Genomic DNA, 18,083 nt, shown 5'->3' with positions numbered 1-18,083 from the left:
TCTGACTCCAGTTAAGCAGTCTGCTCAGAGGCTGAGAGTGGGATGGGTCTGGGCCTATATATCCCAGACCCATCTCATTCCAAGGGAGTAGCGAATGAAGGTGCACTCTGGGAGGTCCAAGCAGTACCTCGGAAACAAAACAGCTGCAGAAAGGGCAGGAGAAGAGACAAATACCAGCTGGGGGAGAGATTCTGGGTTTGGGGAGAGAAGGGCACAGGCTGGGGCCCACCTCCCCAGGAAACTGTGCCCTCGATAAGAAATAAGAGGACTAGAGCCTGGGATGTAGATGATAAATTAGATACTGATTCACCCCCTTTATTAGAATTAGTGCATTAATGACTGTCTGCTGAACCACCGGGGGCTGGTGAGAATCTGCCAGTTCGTACATTTGTATTGGAGCATAAGAAGACAATACTTGTGAAGGGACAAGGTCTATATCAGTTTTAGACAATTCTCATTGTTCTTCTCAGTGACTCAGGAATCTTTTAAGTACTTAATAGAGCTTGTGCAGCAAGGTCTAGAGCAGCAGATATGCAAGGTGTATATTCAGGACACCTGGGAAAACTTCGCTGACCATCTCCATCACCTCTATGTGTGCACACAGACAGTAAAAGGCTGCCTGGGACCAATATTCATGTCCATTTCAGCTACACATACACCAGCTTTGAGTTTCACATGTCAGTGTATGGGAAGGTGTGATTGTCTTTAATGTCCCACAGACCGGAGCGCTAGGGATAGTGCAGTGACCCTTGATGCCATGTAGAATGAGGGGAGTATAGGTAGGTCCCAATATTGAGTTCTCAATGGGCTGCAGAGGAAGGCAAGGCCAGGACTGTTGAACCTGCAGATGCACTAGGATCTGCAACATCTGTTTTTTCTGCCTGACAAGACTCATTATGTCCTGGTGCATCTCCATCTCCTTTTCCTGCTGGGACTCCCAGACTTTTCTCCTCTCCAGTCTTTCCTTCTCCAGGCTGCCCTCAGTGTTCATCCTCCAGGCCTTGTGCTGACTGTCCAATGCAACATGAGCTTGCAGGATCTCATTGAACATGTCATCCCAAGTCCTCTTTTTTCTCCTTATCTAACTCAGGCATTCTCTAGGTGTGGAGGGAGAGAACCTGAAGACCACAATGCCAGCAGCTGCAGATAAAACACACAGAGGTACCATTGTCAGTCTATCCACTACAGAAAACGAAACTTAAGATGTGAAACTCACTCCCCTTGCTCCCTAAAGTTTTAAGCACTATGTTCTTACTTCTGTTTGGGATTGTTTGTGCACCATGTCAGTCACAGTACCAGCCATGGTGAGTATGGCCCACCAGAGGTGAGGGAAATGAGGGAATTGCTCGGTTGCATGAATCTAGCGGGATAGAGCATTAGCACTGAATACTGGCACTGTTTTTCACAGGCAGGGGTGATTTCAGCTGCTTTTCACTCCGGAGGGTAACAAAGGCAGAGAGAGCCCAGCTGCTGCTGGCGTCCCATATGCTGCCGGGGCCGTATGCTGCTAGCCCATGTACTGCAATGGTGCAAGCCAAAGTGATCATTGACTGACATGGGAAAGTGCCCTACCGCAGAGGAAGAAATAAGGCTGCCATCCCTCAAACCTCCATGAAAGTTTCATCAAGATGTCTCAGGAGGATTCATGCGACATCCCTGTGCACATAAACAAACTGCTTTGCATGGTCCCTCCTGCCTTTGAAAAGCAGATAACCACCACCTGAATAAAATAAAATAGAGGGTGAATGAATGGGTGCTGGATGCAGGGGAATATTATGTACAGGAATGAGACCCAGGGGACAGAGAATATGGAGAGTAAGAAGAGATGGAGACAGGGTCGGCTCCAGGCACCAGCATTCCAAGCAGGTGCTTGGAGCGGCAATCTGCAAGGGGCAGCAATCTGTGTGTTTTTGCCCCCAAGCAGTGTGCCGAATTGCCTTCACGGATGGTGGGGGCAGTCCGAGTGCTGTTAGGGCGGCACGTGTGTTTTCGCGGCGGCAGCAATTCGGCGGCAGCTTCTATATTCAGCTGTCTGCGGCGGCACAGCTTCTGTCTTCCGGCTGAGACAGAAGCTGCATCCAAATTGCCATCACCGTGGAAACATGCGTGCCGCCCTAACAGCACACGGACTGCCCTCGCCGTCAGTGGCGGCAATTCGGCACGCCACTTGGCGCAGCAAAAACAGTAGATCCAGCCCTGGATGGAGCAATAGGGATAGCAGAGAAAGACTATGTGAGGGGTAGGAGGCTTTGAGGAGAAAAGAAGGTAAACATGGGGGCAAGTGAACGTAGGGGACAGGTGGAAGATAGGAGACTCATGAGGAGCATAGAAGGAGAATAAGAGAGTGGAAAGAGACTTGGGGCTGAATCCTCAAAGAATTTTATGCCCCTAACTGCCACTTTAGGAGCCAAAATTCAAAATTTAGATTCTCAAACCCTCTGCTCAGCTCACCAAGTGTATATGTAGTTGTAGCCGTGTTGGCTCCAAGATATTAGAGAAACAAGCTGGGTGAGATCATATCTTCTATTGGACCAATGTCTGTTACCTCACCCACCTTGCCTTACCTGTTGGCACCTAAATTCCCTAGGTGCCTAAGTTTCTACCAGTAAAGCCCACTTGGCACCTAAATTTCTGCTGATGGGCATGCCCAGAGCTGCCTAAATCCTGACACCCAGCCCCAAGCTCACACTGAAGCCCTGGTGTGATCCTCATACTAAGGTGTGCATTCCCCTGTCTCCCACATCCTGTGTGGGCACTCTAACCACTGAGTTATAGAATATGGGGTGGGCACCAAATCCTCCTCCACCTTGGTTTTGTTGTGTGAAAGGGCTGACGTGACTGGGGGTGACTAACTCTAGGGGATGAGGTTCATGGCTGTGAAACTCAAGCAGAGAAAGTCACCTCCCTCTATCTGGGAGCTGGCGCCTAAATCTCTCTGAGAGGGTGTGGTTTGGCCAAGGTTGTAGCCAGTCTGGTGATGACGGGAGATGCTCCAGCCCACTAACAAATTTCAGTCCTACTGGAGGGAAAACCCCTCTGATTGGCCGCTTTCCCCACCTGTGAGTAGGGTTGCTAACTGTCTAATCACACAAACCCAAACACCTGTGCCCCCCTGCTCCACCCCATCTCTGGGACCACGCCCGCTCCACTCCCCTCCTTCCGTCGCTCACTCTCCTCCACCCTCACTCACTTTCACCGGGCAGGGGGTTGGGGTGTGGGCTCTAGGCTGGGGCCGAGGGGTTTGGAGTGTGGGAGGGGGCTCCGAGCCAAGCCTGGGGCAGGGAGTTGGGGCGCAGGAGGGGGTGTGGGATTCAAGCGCTGGCAGTTTGGGTGTGGGAGGGGGCTCAGGGCTGGGGCAGGGTGTTGGGATGTGGGAGGGGGTAAGAGGTGTGGGCTCTGGGATGGAGTTTGAGTGCAGGAGGGGGCGCCGGGCTGGGACAGCGGGTTGGGATGCAGGAGGAGGTGCAAGGTGCAGGCTCCAGCCAGGAAGCATTTACTTCGGGTAGCTGCCAGGTGGCAGCGCAGCGAGGCTAAGGCAGGCTCCCTCTCTGCCCTGGCCCCGCTCCCAGAAGCGACCGCCATGTCTGGCCCTGAGGAATGGAGGCAGGGGGCTCTGCATGCTGCCTGCACCCACAAGCGCTGGCCCCGCAATTCCCACTGCCCACAGTTCCCGGCCAATAGGAGCTGAGGAGTCAGTGCTTGGGGTGCAGAGACCCCTGCCCCCCACCCCTTTGGGGCCACAGGGACATGCTGGCTGCTTCTGGGAGCAGTGTGGGGTGATGACAGGTAGGGAGCCTGCCTTAGCCCTGCTGCACTGCCAGAGTTTTAGCACCTAAAATCTCCCAGTTTGGCTTCAGTAGCCTCTGGGAGATAGGACCTGAGTCCAGGAGACTCCTGGTGAAACCTGGAGGGTTGGCAACCCTATCTGTGAGCTCCCTGCACCTCCTGGCCTAGGAAGGGGCAACAGGGGTAAAGAAACCCTGGAGCTGCCCCCACATCTGGCTCCTAGGCCTGGGGAGGGCAGCAGTGGGAGAGGGCTAAAGAGCCCCAGGAAGAGCAGAGTTGGGTCTGGGGCAGCAAAACTGGTGTGTGGGGCATAATTTCGGAGCAGCTGGTTGGGGGCTGAACTGATGGAGTGATTGGGAGCTAGGCAGATGTAGGGGCTAGGGGCCAGACAGAACTGGTGTGGGGAGAGAACCAATGCCGGGCCTGGGTGGGAGCTGGTGGGGGTGAGAACTGAAGCAGGTGCTGTAAAGACAGGGTTGATTTGAGGGTAGAAATAGCTGTTGGACTGGGGACGGACACATGGGGTGAGAGCTCCTGCAACAAGGTCCAAAATTGCCTTACCCAGTATGTATTTGGGAGTGTAGGCAACGCTAGCTGTCACCCCCATGGGCCATGGTTTTGGAAGCTCTGGGGTTGGCAGGACAGGGCTAAGAGAGGCCGGGGTGGGGCAGACAGCCACAGCGGGTAAGAGGATGACTGGTGTTCCCCTTCAAGCAGCCAGCCCCACCCACATCACCATGTGCCTCGCCACAGCAGGCTGGGCTGTGGACTTGAGGGGCGCACTCATGGGCGGGAGCAGGCGGCTCCCCCAGAGCCAAACACCAGGTGCAGCAGGTTTGTTATTTATCTGCTAGGGTGCAGGGACCACCCACCACTCCTGGGCACTGGCGCTAGGGGTCTAACCTTCGTCCCGCCCTCTCCCCCTTTAGCGCCTTGAAAGACACGTGACACAGGCGGACTTTTTTTTACTCTCCTTGCCCTCAGATATCCCTGCGCCGCGGAGGAGGACGCTATTCCTAGCCATTTCTTTCAATCTGAGCAAAGGCAGGGCGGTGATCAGTAAGGCCCGCCTCCTCACGTCCTGCGATTGGCAGCGAGTTCTCCCAATGGTCTGCTTCCCATTCCGAGTAGCTAGCGGCGCGGCCCAATGGGAGCGCAGGGGCGGGGCTCGACCAGGGCTATACGACGCCATCGCCCTCCGACTCCTCCTGGCGCGGAAGAAGCTGTTGTTGTTAGCCGAGGCGCTGAGCGCGTTCGGGCCGCGCCGCCGCCATTTTGTGAGAGTGTCTCGGGCGGGGGGCGCCATGTTTGTAAGGAAGAAATAACCGGGCATCTCCGGCCACCAGCATTCCCTACCCCCCGTGTGTCCTCCTCCTCCTGTGCCCCGGGCCTGCTCCTCCGGGCCGCGCCGCCGCGCCGCCGGCCCCGCCTGCCCGCACGGACTGCCAGAGCGGGCAGCGGGGCGGCCGGGCTCACCCTGTGCAGCCTCCTGCACAGAGTGACTGTTAGTGTCTCACTAAGTAACCGTGAGTGAAACCTTCATCATCTCTCCTCGCTGAGGGACCGACCCTCCTCCTCCTCCTCCTGCGCCTCCTCAGCGAGCCTCCTGCGCCGCCGAGTGCGCGCCGCCTCCTCCTCACCATCACCACCACGGGCAGCAGCAGTGTCCTGCCTTCCTCCTCCACCTCCCTCCTCCTGCTCACCCCAGGGCCCGCACCATGGCCTTTGAAAGCCTGTTCGCCAACCCCCCAAACCCAGTCCTTGGCCCAAACATGCCCGACTCTGACAGGCACCATGCGGGGGACGAAAGGTCGAGTAACATTCTTCTCTCTCCGCGTCTCATGCCGGTGATGCTGTGGGTTAATGTGCCTAGCGGGTTAAGGTGGTGGGGGGCTGGGGGCCAGCTCACCTCCAGGCTGCGAAGTGGGGGGTTAATACGGCGGCGGGTGGGGGCGGCGGGACTCCTACAGGGGCATTTTCTTGCATGCATTTGACATCGCATTTTTTGGTTCCATCTCTTTCCATACAATGCACTTTGCAGCGGGTGTCTGTTGACTGTCACCGTTGTGTTTGTTACCCCCCACCCTGTGCTGCTCGTCAGGTGGAAGAGAATGTTTTTATCTATGCAGGAAACCTCGCACTAAGGCCATATTTAACCTCATTTTCTCGCCAGATTACACCCGCCGCATTTAACTGGATCTTTTTTTATGCAGATTAAGGTCTGACTGACGTTATCTTTGCCACCTCTCAGTCCCCATGCGCAGCAAACCAGAGCTTGCTTGATGTAAGGAGCTATGTTCCAGCTCCCTCCCTCCCTTTTCTGCAGCTGTGGTTGGAAATCCAGATCCTATCCTCAGACAGCTCTGGGCTTCCTAGTCACTGCCCAAAAATTCTATTCTAGCCTCACCACTCCCCGTCATTCTGGGCACGTGGACAGAGAGCGCATGAGTGCTGTTGTAATAGTGATTTTACTTTCCTGCCGCCTTCCCGAACCCTTTACAGTGCTCTTATCAGATGATTGAAAAACATGACACAACCTGTGATTAAACCTCAAAACACCCCTGTAGGGTAAGAATTATTAATCCTATTTTTTTACTAGTAGGGAAACTGAGGCCCACATTGGTTAAATGTCTTTCCCAAAACACACAGTGACTCCCTGATCTGGAATAGCCTCTTGCTTGTCTAACTTCGAGTCTCATGATTACCCCTCCCATCTTTAATTTTAAAGTAATCTAAGTGCTACTGCATATAAAAGTTAATGATGGAGAAGGCTACCTTTAAATAAATTTGAAGAGTTAAAGGGACAAAACAATATTATTACTTTTTCATATATCACTAGTCTTAAACTGTGACAGCATCATAACTTGTCCAAAGAACTTGCTTAAAATGTACACTTGCATACCAGTCAAATATTAATGGAACATGCACTTTTTACCATAGAACATTGTTTCAGGTTTTGTAAATATTTGGTTCACGTTTTCATTAAGAATCTGTGGTGATTGATGCTGGGGCCCAAGAATTCTTTCCCACTACTTCACTAGAGACTAATATTTCTAATTTGAAATTCTTCAGAATCAGTATTATAACTTAAATTGTTACATGTAAAGTGCCTTTCAAAAATTATGCTCACTAGTATATGTATTCCGACACTGGGAAAACTGGTAAATTCTTATTTTATAGCTTTGTTTAAATATGTTCAATTTAGTAGATTAATTGCACTGTTTTAACGTATTACATTTCTTAACATCTATTTATACTATATTTTAATTCTAGAAGAACATATTGCCCTAACAATAAACAAATTAAACATGCCTTATAAATAATACATTTAGAGACAATCCTACTGACTATCAGGATTACCCCTATTAATAGTTTATAGCAAGGTGTGTTCACCATACACTTACCATAATGAAAAGAAAAATCTATGCCTTCTCATTTTACAGTATATATGCAGATTCAACCCAGTCAAAATGCATTATACATTTTAGGAAGTTTACAGATTTTCCTTATGGATTGATTACTCTGAAACAGGCACAAACTCATCTAAACAAAAACACAGTCCCAGAAAACATGATTGAGGGGCGAGAATTTCCGTTTGAACATCTTTAGGTGAAATACTTTTGCTTGAACTGTCCCATGTGTTATCTTGTTGAAAATTAAAATGCAGTGTTTTTAGGTTGGTAGGTTGGTACTTCGGCTAAAACCTGCGTAACTGATCAATGTCCATTCCAAATTGAAGGAGTTAATAGAAGCAGTACTATAATATATTTAGTAGCATAAAATTATAGTGTGTGTAGTTTAAGCCAATTCTGCCTTGCATTCAATGTTTTACTACGTAAGTAGATCAGTAGTATGACTTAACTATGGCAGTAGTCCCATAGATAAGTAAGGGTGGCAATATAGAAGGTAACCAGTACACAAAAGGTTGCAGATACTGATTTTATGTAAATCAGTGACACTTGTATTAACATTTAGCAATCTTGGCATTAATCTAATCTTTAGAATTACAGAAATGAAATTTGCATTACAGCTATAGCTAGTTACAAATTACCTTTCACGTTTACCACCCGTTTGATCTTGTTTGTTTTTAAGAGGAAAGTATTGCTTTGGTCTGTAACTTTTCACGGCCTTACTTTAAAGATAAATTAATTTTCTTCATTTCTTCATTCTTCAAAAAAAATTAACTCCTTTGGGTGTGAGGAAAATACTTTTCTCCCCAAAAAAGCTGTGTAGGACTTTTTTTACATGCACAGATAACTAAATAAAAAAAGCTCAACTTTCACATGAAGTTAGTTCTCCTGGACGATTACTCTGTGTGCATTTTTTAAAAATATGGAAAAAATAGAAATAGCCCTTTCCTTACATAAACAAATTGAGACTACAGCAAATAAAACACTAAACACAAAAATACAGTCCTATTTACATATACAAAGCACCACAACATTTCTGCAATAAAGCAGGTGTCTTAAGAGAATAAGTGAAGAGAACAGTCTGTTATCTTAAATAAATGCATAAAAATGGGCCCTAATCCTGCAACACATGGTGTGGACAGATTGCTGGGCTGCCCCGAAGAGCCCCACTGAAGTCAGTGGGAATTGACATGAGTGCAGCAGTGTGCTGGTGCTCCTATCAGTTGCAGGATCAGGCCTTTACTTTAAAACTGTGATCTGCAGGCATGAATATTGTTAAATTACACAGTAGATGATTTTACTAGCTGTGTCCCTTCATGTCTGGCATAGGAACTAAATACTTAGCTTTTACAGATACAACAGAATATGGCACCAGTACAACTCTGACTACTTCAGTCTCCTTAATAATATTGAATTACAGGCATATAGGGGCTTGACTGCAATAAGTAGCTCCATGTTTGAACTAAACTGCCATGTTTACTGCAGCAGGAAAGTTTAAAAATACAGATCTTTCCATGTTTTGGGATGAATATTTTTATTTTAAAGTTCAGATCAGGTACTGGTTCCATTTTTGCAGGTGTATAAGGCCCTGTTTTGCATCTCTCTAAATATATAGTCAGACTTTAAGATTTATATTATATCAATAACTATTGTAAAAAAAAATTAATGACCTAATATAAGTCAGAATGGTTAGGCACTAATTATGGAGGCTTTACTAGTGATTCTTTAGTTAATTTTGTGTTGTGATATCAATTTAAAGCATGACTAAACTATACTACCTCTGTTTTATATGATGAAGATTTAATTTAATCTCCAAATCTGACAAAATAACTCTCCAAGGGACAGTTGAACTTCTTATGTAACTTTTGCAGTGAAATTTAACTAATTTTTGCAGAGGAAACATTTTAAAATGTTTCTTTTTTTGAAAAATTGGCTTGTTTCATGTTTTTGGTTCCTTTTGCTAACAACCACAAACCCCAGTCATCACACAAGTATGCATTCTGATATCCTATGCACATTCTGATAGTAGCTTTGAGATAGAAAATTTCTGACATTTTAAAATTAAACACACAAGATAGCCTATTTGAGTTTCACTGAGGTTAGCCAATGGAACAGCTCATTCTCTTACTACCATTTTCTGAGCTGCCCCGCCTGTCTCGACTCGCCAGCTGTCATATGCATATATCCAGGTGAACCAGATAGACTCATGGCTGCCCAGCCTGTCTGTCTCACAGGTTTTCTGCCTTTCCTGTTCTCTGTGGCTCCTCCAGCTATCCCAGGAATTTCCTGGTCCCTTCTGGCACCCCAGTTGCTTGGCACTTCCTCATCCACACCCTGGCAAACATAACTTCAAGGTCTGCTACTGAAATAGTAATTGTCTGACAAACTTCCTGTGGTTTACCAGAGTGGTGCTCTGCTCTGATAAGTCATAAGGCCAGTGGGTGATAGAGAGTAAAGATTGTGGTGGGAGAAATGGGGCTGGGGTTAGGTAGGCTGAGCAACAGTGAGCTTAAATCAGCATACAGTCTCTGTCATTCTCTGCTCCACTGTAGTTTGCAAGTTCCTTGCCCCCAGCCTACCTAGGTCTAACTGGCTCCCCAGTTGCATGAAACACTGGAGGATTGTTGTTCAGGGGAGTCAGGAAGCAAGGAAGTTGGAAAGACATTGAGCTTGAGAGCCAAAGCACAGAAAAGCTGAGGGGCTTGAGAGGTACAGCCTAAGACATTCCTGCTATCCAGCATGCCTGTCCTCCTAGTCCCCCTTCCCTGCTTTCCTGCTGCTCTATTAATTCATCCTGGCTCCATGCTATTCTGTGTAATTGCTCTCCTTTTCCAGGCCCTCACTCCATACCTCTTGCAGGCCATTGCCCTCTCTCCATGCCCCCTCTTTTTACTCATCAGTGTTCCAAGTCTCTTCTTCATGTTGAATTTGCAAATATTTGCCATAACCAATTACTTTGAAAATTTTAAAATATATAAATATTTATTCACCAGAGGGGAAAAAAAATTAAGGTGGAGTTAAGTTTGTGGCCGCATAACATTGCCTACTGGTGATCGTACCTTTCCTGGACATGAGTTTAAATGTCCAAGTTCAAACATTAGAAAATCAGAAAACGCAGAGTTAAGTTCCTCCACGTGTCTCTTGCCATAAAGAAATGGCAAATGCTAGAAAACTGGGAAATAGGGAACTAAGGTGACAGCATGCAAGATAACCACTCAAGGCAGTGTCATGTGGCTGAAATCTTAACTCCATCTTAGCAAACTCTTTTCTGCTGAAGTTCCTTAGTTATTTTAAATAATAACATGAGATTTGGGAGCAGTGGACCTGGGGTTAGGGGGAGTAGTCCCTTTGTCCCTGGCAGCTTGCCATTCTTCCTAGCAGAAACGCACTCCCATCATGTCCCCATAGCCTGTTTGGAGGTGGGTTTCCCAGTGCCCTACCTCCAAAAGTAGACTAGAACCCAGCCAGTTCAGTGTGACAGGAGAGCAGCAACCCTTCCCCAGATAATTTCTCTGCCTGCCCTTCAATTTGAAAAGCAGTGGCCAAAAGTAGTGGACACCTGAAAATTCTGGTGAGTTACTTGCCATACATCACATAGGAAGCCTTTAGCAAAGCTAGTTCTCCCGAGTCCTATCACCTTAACTACAGCCATCTTTTCTCCCCTGCAGCTGCGTTCACTGTTCAGTCAGAAGTTCTATCATCTGCAGTTATTTGCTAGGGCAGGTTTGTCTGTATGTATGTTAGTTGGTCACAGGCTTGGCCGTGTTGTGTGGACAGCTTGGCCAAGAATGTAGATTTGATCTGATCTTTGTGAAAGGCAGCATGGCTTAGTGGATGAAACTTGGCTTGGCAGAATTTGATTTTTGTTTTTTTATAATCTCAGTGGATAATCTCAGTGTTTATTTTTAAGTATTTTTTCCCATTTTTATTGATTTAAACTTTCATGACTAGGCAAAATTATGGGCTTTAAGTATTTTTTTTTTTTATTGATTTACATTTTCACAGTTTTGGGAAATTATGGGGAGTTCAGACATGGGTTCAGACAATAATTATTTAATGAAAGTAGACACTGAGATTTAAAAAGTTAAAGCTTTATAACCGTTAAAACACATTGTTAACATTGCATGTCAAATTATAAAAAGTAAATATCCTTAAATCAAACTCAGGATCTCAGGAAGCATTTTTCTTATTGTGCCTATCTATACACTTTGATTATTGATGGAAATATTTTTTCATCAGTTTGTGTGTGTGTATAGTGACATCTATATATAAACATCTAATCTTCCAAGCCTATATACAAGACATGAGTTCTATTTCTGGCTATGCCAGAAGTGATCTTGTGAAATCTCTGTGGTCCTCAGTCCTCCCATCTGTAAAAGGGGATGAATACATGCATCCTTTCTAGTCTAAATATATATGAAGCTTTCCTAAGTGTGAGTTGCAAAGGGATTTATTAATGCCAGTTATTGGAAGAAGGGAGTGTAGAATTACTAGTTTCCAGTGGAGTGCTTGTGTAGCCTAAAAGGGATATTTTTATGAGGGCAAGTAAGAAACTTGCTGGTTCAGAATGTATGTCATGTCTCTCTCTTTACCCTGTGTAAGAATAATGCAGCCAGGTAAGAGTTATTCTGCTACATCATGTAATAGATGTCTGCTTTGTGATGTTAGAGGTCTTAGGTTCAAATCCCTGCAGGGAAGCATTTTTCCTGTCCCGTATGTGTTCTCTTTTAAGTTCAAAGGGGAGCTGGTGTTGAAACTGTGTCAGGAGTTCCATCAATTTGTTCCATGCTCATAATCCATAAGAGAATTGTCAGCTCTGCCTCATCTTATTCTGTAGTTCCCAAAAGGTCTGTTAACTTCATGTTTACAATTATGGACCACCTTTTTTGGTACCATGCACCAATTGTTGGCTAGGAAAGTTGAATGATAGATATTTTGTGCAGTTCTTGTCCTGTTTCTTCCACAGGTGTATATGAAAAAACACTAGGACTTGTCTATGTGGGGAAATTTTCCAGCACAGCTGTACTGGTACAGTTATACTGCTATAGCTATGCCAGTATTACTTCTCCAGAAGGCATGCTCTTTTGGGATTTAGAGTGCCTTTTTCAGTTTAGCTTGTATGTCTCTTTGGAAGTGATTTAAGCTAAAGTGAAAAAAAAGGTACTCTGAAAAAGCATGTGCATGGGGAGTTATGCCCGCATAGTTACAGTAGTATAATTATACTGGTGTAGTAATGTCAACAAATTTCCCTATGTAGATATGCCCTTAAAAAGCTTTTTGCAACTTTGGAAAAAGCTCATTTTAGGGTGCCCTGTCTTGGGAACTGCCTTGTTCAAATGATTTGGATTTTACCCTCTAGGTCTACCTTGGCTCTTGACTCAACTAACCACTTTTCTTTGGGAATTTTACAGAGTGTACAAAATTTGCTTTAAAAATCTAGCTTCTCAGTTAAGTTGCAGTTGTATTTATCATTTCTCCATAACCGATGACAATGTGAACATAAGTGAAGGAGGGGTAAAAGTCCATGGAGCCTTCCACAGGACATGTGGGCATGAGAGATGGGTGGGTGAAAGAAGCTTTAGGGGATAGGGAACTATGAATGGAAAGGTTGGGGGAGAAAGGTATTTTGGAGGACTGTTAAAAAGGGAGGGAGAGTGCACAACTGGAAGGAATGTAGAAAGCAGTTACAAGGGATGTTGACAGACATGAAAAGGGACAAAATGGGGGAGGAGGTAGTCGTGGAAACAGGAATTGTGTTCACTATGTTAAACTTTACTGGTTTAAAACATTTGATATGTTCAACATTGATAAAATTTCCCCTCTTAAGTGCCCCCAATTGGTATTCTACCAGTTATAACCCTCCAACCTACATCCAAACACACACACTCCACTACATATGTCCAGACATCTGCAGAAGGTGAGCCTAGTGCAGTTACATGCTCACTGCATTGAACCTCATACAACCAATTAGAGCACTGTTGTGTTTCTGCAGAATTTATATAAAAATAATTTAGTTTTCTTGCCAATTAAAAACTAGGGAAATTCCCACATGCAAATTAAGGCTAATGAAGTGTATTTCCCATTAATACAACCAATAAAAACAAAGAAATCACCAGCTAAGCCAAAATTTTCATCCACATCAATCTTAACTCTCATACAATACTACCCAAATACACACAATCCACACATTTATTTTCAGTTCCAACATAGAGCACTCACTATGCCAATAATCCAGTTCTTCAGAGTCACATTGAAATGCAAAACATAAACTCTGACCCCAGGAAGATAAATATCTTTCTGGTAGAATAGCTGTAACAGTCAAGTCTAGATGTCATTTATACATGAGAAAATTGGGTAAATATTTAGCTTTTGTGTTTGAGTGTAATTATGAGGAATGGGACGTGCATTTGGAGTGGCTCTGTATTAGAATTACAAGTGAGTTTCTTATGAAGTTGCAGTGTGTGTGACTGGCAGTAAAGTTGAGAGAGTAGAGGTGAATGTGAATGTTGGCTTAATTGGTGATTAACATGATATATTTTTATTAATGTGCTTGTAGGAGATGGACTTGAGCAAATTTTTAGTACAAAGTTAGCAAATTTTTTTCTAGGCGGGTGGTATTACATAGAGAGATGTCAGGAAAATGTTTAACAGTTGGCTTGAATCTTTCACTTTGTTATTGCAGGGAATACTTACTAACAAACTGGATGCTCCTTGTCTTTAGCCCCCATCCTGATCATATTTGTATAGACTTTGCAAATCTTGCACAGCAGCCTATTTTCTGTCTGTAGGTCTAATTATTTTTCTACTGGACTTTTTGGTAAATTAAGTACTTTATCACCTCCATTGCCCAGTCTGTTTTGTTGCTCTTGTATGTGATCTGTATGATTTTAGTAACCACAACTTCTTGTCACACAAAAAGGTCCAGTGTATACAAAATATACATGTGTAAGAACTCATCTTTCCTACCAGAAAACCTCCTTTTACTCTCAACTGAAGTTTCAGATAATAGGCGATACTAATGTTTCAGCACTGAATTCTAATTTGGGAAGAAAAGGATTTGGTTTTGTTGAATGGACATATACTGGTATTACCATAATAGCTAGATTTCTGAAATTTTATAAGAAATTGCTTAAATTGTTCTGTTTATGCAGTCTGTAAAGATTAAGAAACCAAGTTTGAGTAGTAAAAACATTGCTGTGTAAGGTTTGCAATTTTGTCATCTTTTTTCTATTACACATCTCTGTAAATGATAAGTTAGAGGTAGAGTTCTGAGGCTTGTTAACTTGTATGTATTGTATACTTTTTCTAGTCTTAGTAATGTCCTGCAAACTATTGGTAATTGTTTCTCTATAAGGCTTCCTCTAACTTTAAAGTTGTAAGTGGCAGCATCCTATTTTAAAGCAAAATCCTTAATTACTTTTTAAATGAGACCTCTTCTGTACTTCACACCTCATCAGTCAAAAATAGGTTTAAACAAAGGGCAACGATGTCTATTAATAAAAAATTAAATTAAAAGTTTAATAAAAAGGATGTGTGTTCACTGTGATGGTTTCATGATGAAGTAGTGGATGCTGGTATAGTCCAATACAAATGCTGGGAAAATGTCTGCACTCCCACAGTATTCCACTTTGGTGGGCTGGTTGTGCAGACACCTAATCCAGAGAATTTTGTCTAGCAGTACCCATACAGTGGTGGCGCTTGCGCTTCGTGGCTATGACCCATCCCTTTGCAACATGAGGCAGCAACTCGGCTACACCTATATTCCTTCTTATCTGTTATGGCTGAAGTTGGACCTCTTTGTGGTTTTCACCTCACAATCCTCTAATTTTAATGACTTTTCTAGTTGTATATAGCTATTTAGTACCCTTAGTATAGTATTAATTAGATTTAGTGTGTGTTAGGTGTAGTTTAAGTATTTCCCTGGTGATGCCCTTACAAAGGTTTAAACATTGTCCCTCATATAGAGGAGCAATCCCCAGGAACAATCCCGATACAGGATACTGGCTGTGCCTAGGCGAAACCCACATCAAGGAGCAGTGTTCAATTTACAGATCGTTTACCAAATGGACCCAAGTGCCAAGGGAGCTTCGTCTGAAGCAGCCCTTGTAGAACAGGCCATCATCTGCTTCGGCATCAATGGTCTTGTCAAATTGTAGGTTGCCCTTGAGTTCTGAAAGTGCTGCCGCTTCGCGTGGTGGAGTTGGTGCCTTTCCAAAGAGATGGAGGAGTTGTTCCCTGTTGAGTGCACAAAGGAAAAGGTCACGTCAGACTGACTGAGGCCATTCCAGGTCATGTGGGGACTCCTCTCCTTCCTCCAGATGGAATGTTGATCGGCTCAGTGAATATTGGTGCATGGGATGGAGCAGGTCCTATCAAGTGCTCCCTGGTAACAGTCAAGGGGGTAGAAGATCCCGTACCATTGACTCTGTTTCTGGCCCCAGGGCATCTGTTGATTCTGGTACCGACGAGGGTTGTGCTGGCACCAGCTGTTTCTGCACCGGTGCATGTCAGGCAGCAATATAACCTTATCTGCCTTTCTGTCCCAACCATGCCCTTGGTCCATGATTTTGCCAGGGCTGTGTCTTTTATAGCCCTGTTGGCTGTGTGAGCCACCGAAGCTGTGAGTCTGTCAGCACTGTACCACGATGTTTCCCTTTCAGAGTCGGTAGAACTGGGGCTGGTGCCAGGCTCAGCACAAGGGAGCTCCCTGGTACCAGGAGTGTTTTTGGCAGCCCTGTGACCGCTGTCACTGATATTAGTATGGCAGCATTCTCTGCCTTCCACTTTGGCATCATCAGTTACCTTGGTGCACTGCCAACTTCGGGGTTGACACTGCTTCCAGCATCGGAAACAGCAGAGGCATACTCAGTGGTGCTAATACCGTTTCCACCGTTGGCGCCATCTCCCTTGTCATTCTGGGCTACAGACAACTCAGTGTGGTTGCTCGCACTCTCAAGGCTGGCTCTACCTTTATCCTCTGCAGCCTGAGACTCTTCGGCATCCATGGTGGGATCTTCCTCCTCTCATTCTCCATCACTTGAACTATGTCGGAGGCCATTCTTGGAGCATTCTGGGTAGCAGGATTGGTGCTTGTCTTGTGGTCGGGATGTGGGCCCCTGTCCTAGCGTCTGGTGGCCATCAATGCCATAACCATACTAGTGGTATCCATGGGACACTCCTCGGTCGCAGAGGTCCCACTCCTCATCTCATTCAAAGGCAAGATCACCAACCAGGTGTGTGGTGGTGACTATCAAGTCATCAGAGGCCAGGCATTGGTGAGCCTTCCCCTCATGGAGCTTCCAGAGTCCTCATCTCCAGGCCTGTCAGTCCTGGAGTAGGATCCAGCTCTGGCACAGTTAACTGCTTCATCTTTGTCCCCAGCCAATTCCGCAGTGTCTCTCTTTTTCTTCACTTTGGTACTGGAGGATTTCAAAGTGTGCCTGAAGCTTTTGCGGTGCTTGGCTGCTTTCTGAAGTATTCAAGCAGCGTTCCTGTAGGAGAACAGCCACGAGTTAGTGGATATCCAGCAGCCATCTGCCCCTGGGAGAGTTGCCCTCCCTGTTCACAATGCGCTTCTTAAGCCTGCTAAAGTCCTCTGTAGCATGCTGGCTTTGGTACTACCTTCAGCAAAGCACTACTTCATTTTGGTGCAGGGATTTGAGGGTTTTTACTCCCATCTGGCCCCAGATACCCTGCTTGTAATCACAGTGAATGATAGAGCCACGCAGGGCGAGTTTAAGTCCACTCCCAAGGAGAAGGACTCTAAACAAATGGACCTGATGAATAGGAAGATTTGCGTCTCCTCTTCCTTGTAGATGTGGATTGCTAACCAGCAGATATTACTGTCCAAGTACAATTTTGTGAACTGAATGACTATGTCGAAGTTTGCAGACCAGCTGCCCAAAACCTCGAGAGAGGAATTTCAGGCATTTGTCACCAAAGGCTGCTTGGTGGCTAAGATTTCATTGCAGTCTGCACTGGACGTTGTACATACTTTGGGCAGAGTGATAGCCTCAGCTGTGACCGTGAGAAGGGCTTTTTAGCTGCAAAATTTGCATAGTGCTCTCAGTGTACAGCAGTACATAGAGGATTTGCCCTTCAGTGGCCAGACATTCTTTTCGGGTAAGACTCTGCACTCCTTCAAGGACTCAGAGGCTACTCTATGTTCCTTGGAGGCATACATGCTAGTGGTGCAGAGGTGATCAACAGCAGCAGCACTATCGTCCGCAGCACACATTTAGGCAGCCTTTCCCTCCCCCAAGACAGCAGGACTACCCCAGAAAAGGGCATACATCTCATAGGAGGAGGCAATCAGATCCAGGATTTGGCCAGCCCACATGCCCTTTCCTGGTGTCCCCAAGAGACCATTTTGACTCATTAGTCCAGAGAAGTATTTCAGTCATTTCTCCTATTCTCCCCTTTCCCTCTGTTTGTGGACAGGCTGGCTCACTTTCACAATGTCTGGGACTTTATCACCCCTGACATCTGGGTCCTAAGCACCGTCAGATCAGGCTATGCCATCCAGTTCTTCTCCATCTTTCCCCTCCCCCATCCCTCTTCAGGGACCTCTCTCATGAGATACTGCTCCTTGATCAGATTCACTCTCTACTGGCTTGGGAGTGGTGGAACAGGAGGTTCAGCCAGAACACCAGGGTCATGGCTTCTATTTCTGTACTTTCTGGTGCCCAAATCTAAGGAAGGGGTAAGACCCACTCTTGATCTTTGTGGCCTCAACAGAGGTGGATCAGGCCAAGCTCATTCTCATTGTACTGGCATGGACCAACGCAGTGCTGGTTCTCCAATCTTCTCGTGTTCTCAGTTCAGCCTCTTTTGCTTCTTCCTCTCCATCCCAGCCAACTCACTTAGAATCATGGCTGCACTTGTGTC

The 18,083-nt window shown here is 45.7% G+C and overlaps 1 protein-coding gene and 1 long non-coding RNA gene across 2 annotated transcripts in view; one reads left to right on the top strand and one right to left on the bottom strand.

The window, feature by feature from the left end:
* Positions 1 to 288: 288 nt before the first annotated feature.
* LOC116819118 (uncharacterized) lies at positions 289 to 5,369 on the bottom strand. Its single transcript, XR_012655647.1, has 3 exons — positions 5,324 to 5,369; positions 1,573 to 1,720; positions 289 to 1,140 (listed from the first exon to the last, which is right to left on the bottom strand). It is a non-coding gene; the product is annotated as an uncharacterized LOC116819118 (long non-coding RNA).
* The window catches only part of ZC3H6 (zinc finger CCCH-type containing 6), a 60,772-nt gene continuing 48,020 nt past the window's right edge, over positions 5,332 to 18,083 (top strand). Inside the window, exon 1 of the mRNA XM_032770586.2 lies at positions 5,332 to 5,596. Within this exon, the coding sequence (XP_032626477.1) occupies positions 5,505 to 5,596 (92 nt within the window). The 5' untranslated portion in view covers positions 5,332 to 5,504. The remainder of the gene's footprint in view (positions 5,597 to 18,083) is intronic.

This window comes from Chelonoidis abingdonii, chromosome 3 (genome assembly GCF_003597395.2).
Source record: "Chelonoidis abingdonii isolate Lonesome George chromosome 3, CheloAbing_2.0, whole genome shotgun sequence".
Classification (NCBI taxonomy): Eukaryota; Metazoa; Chordata; order Testudines; family Testudinidae; genus Chelonoidis; species Chelonoidis abingdonii.
This window is presented reverse-complemented; position numbering and strand designations above follow the sequence as displayed.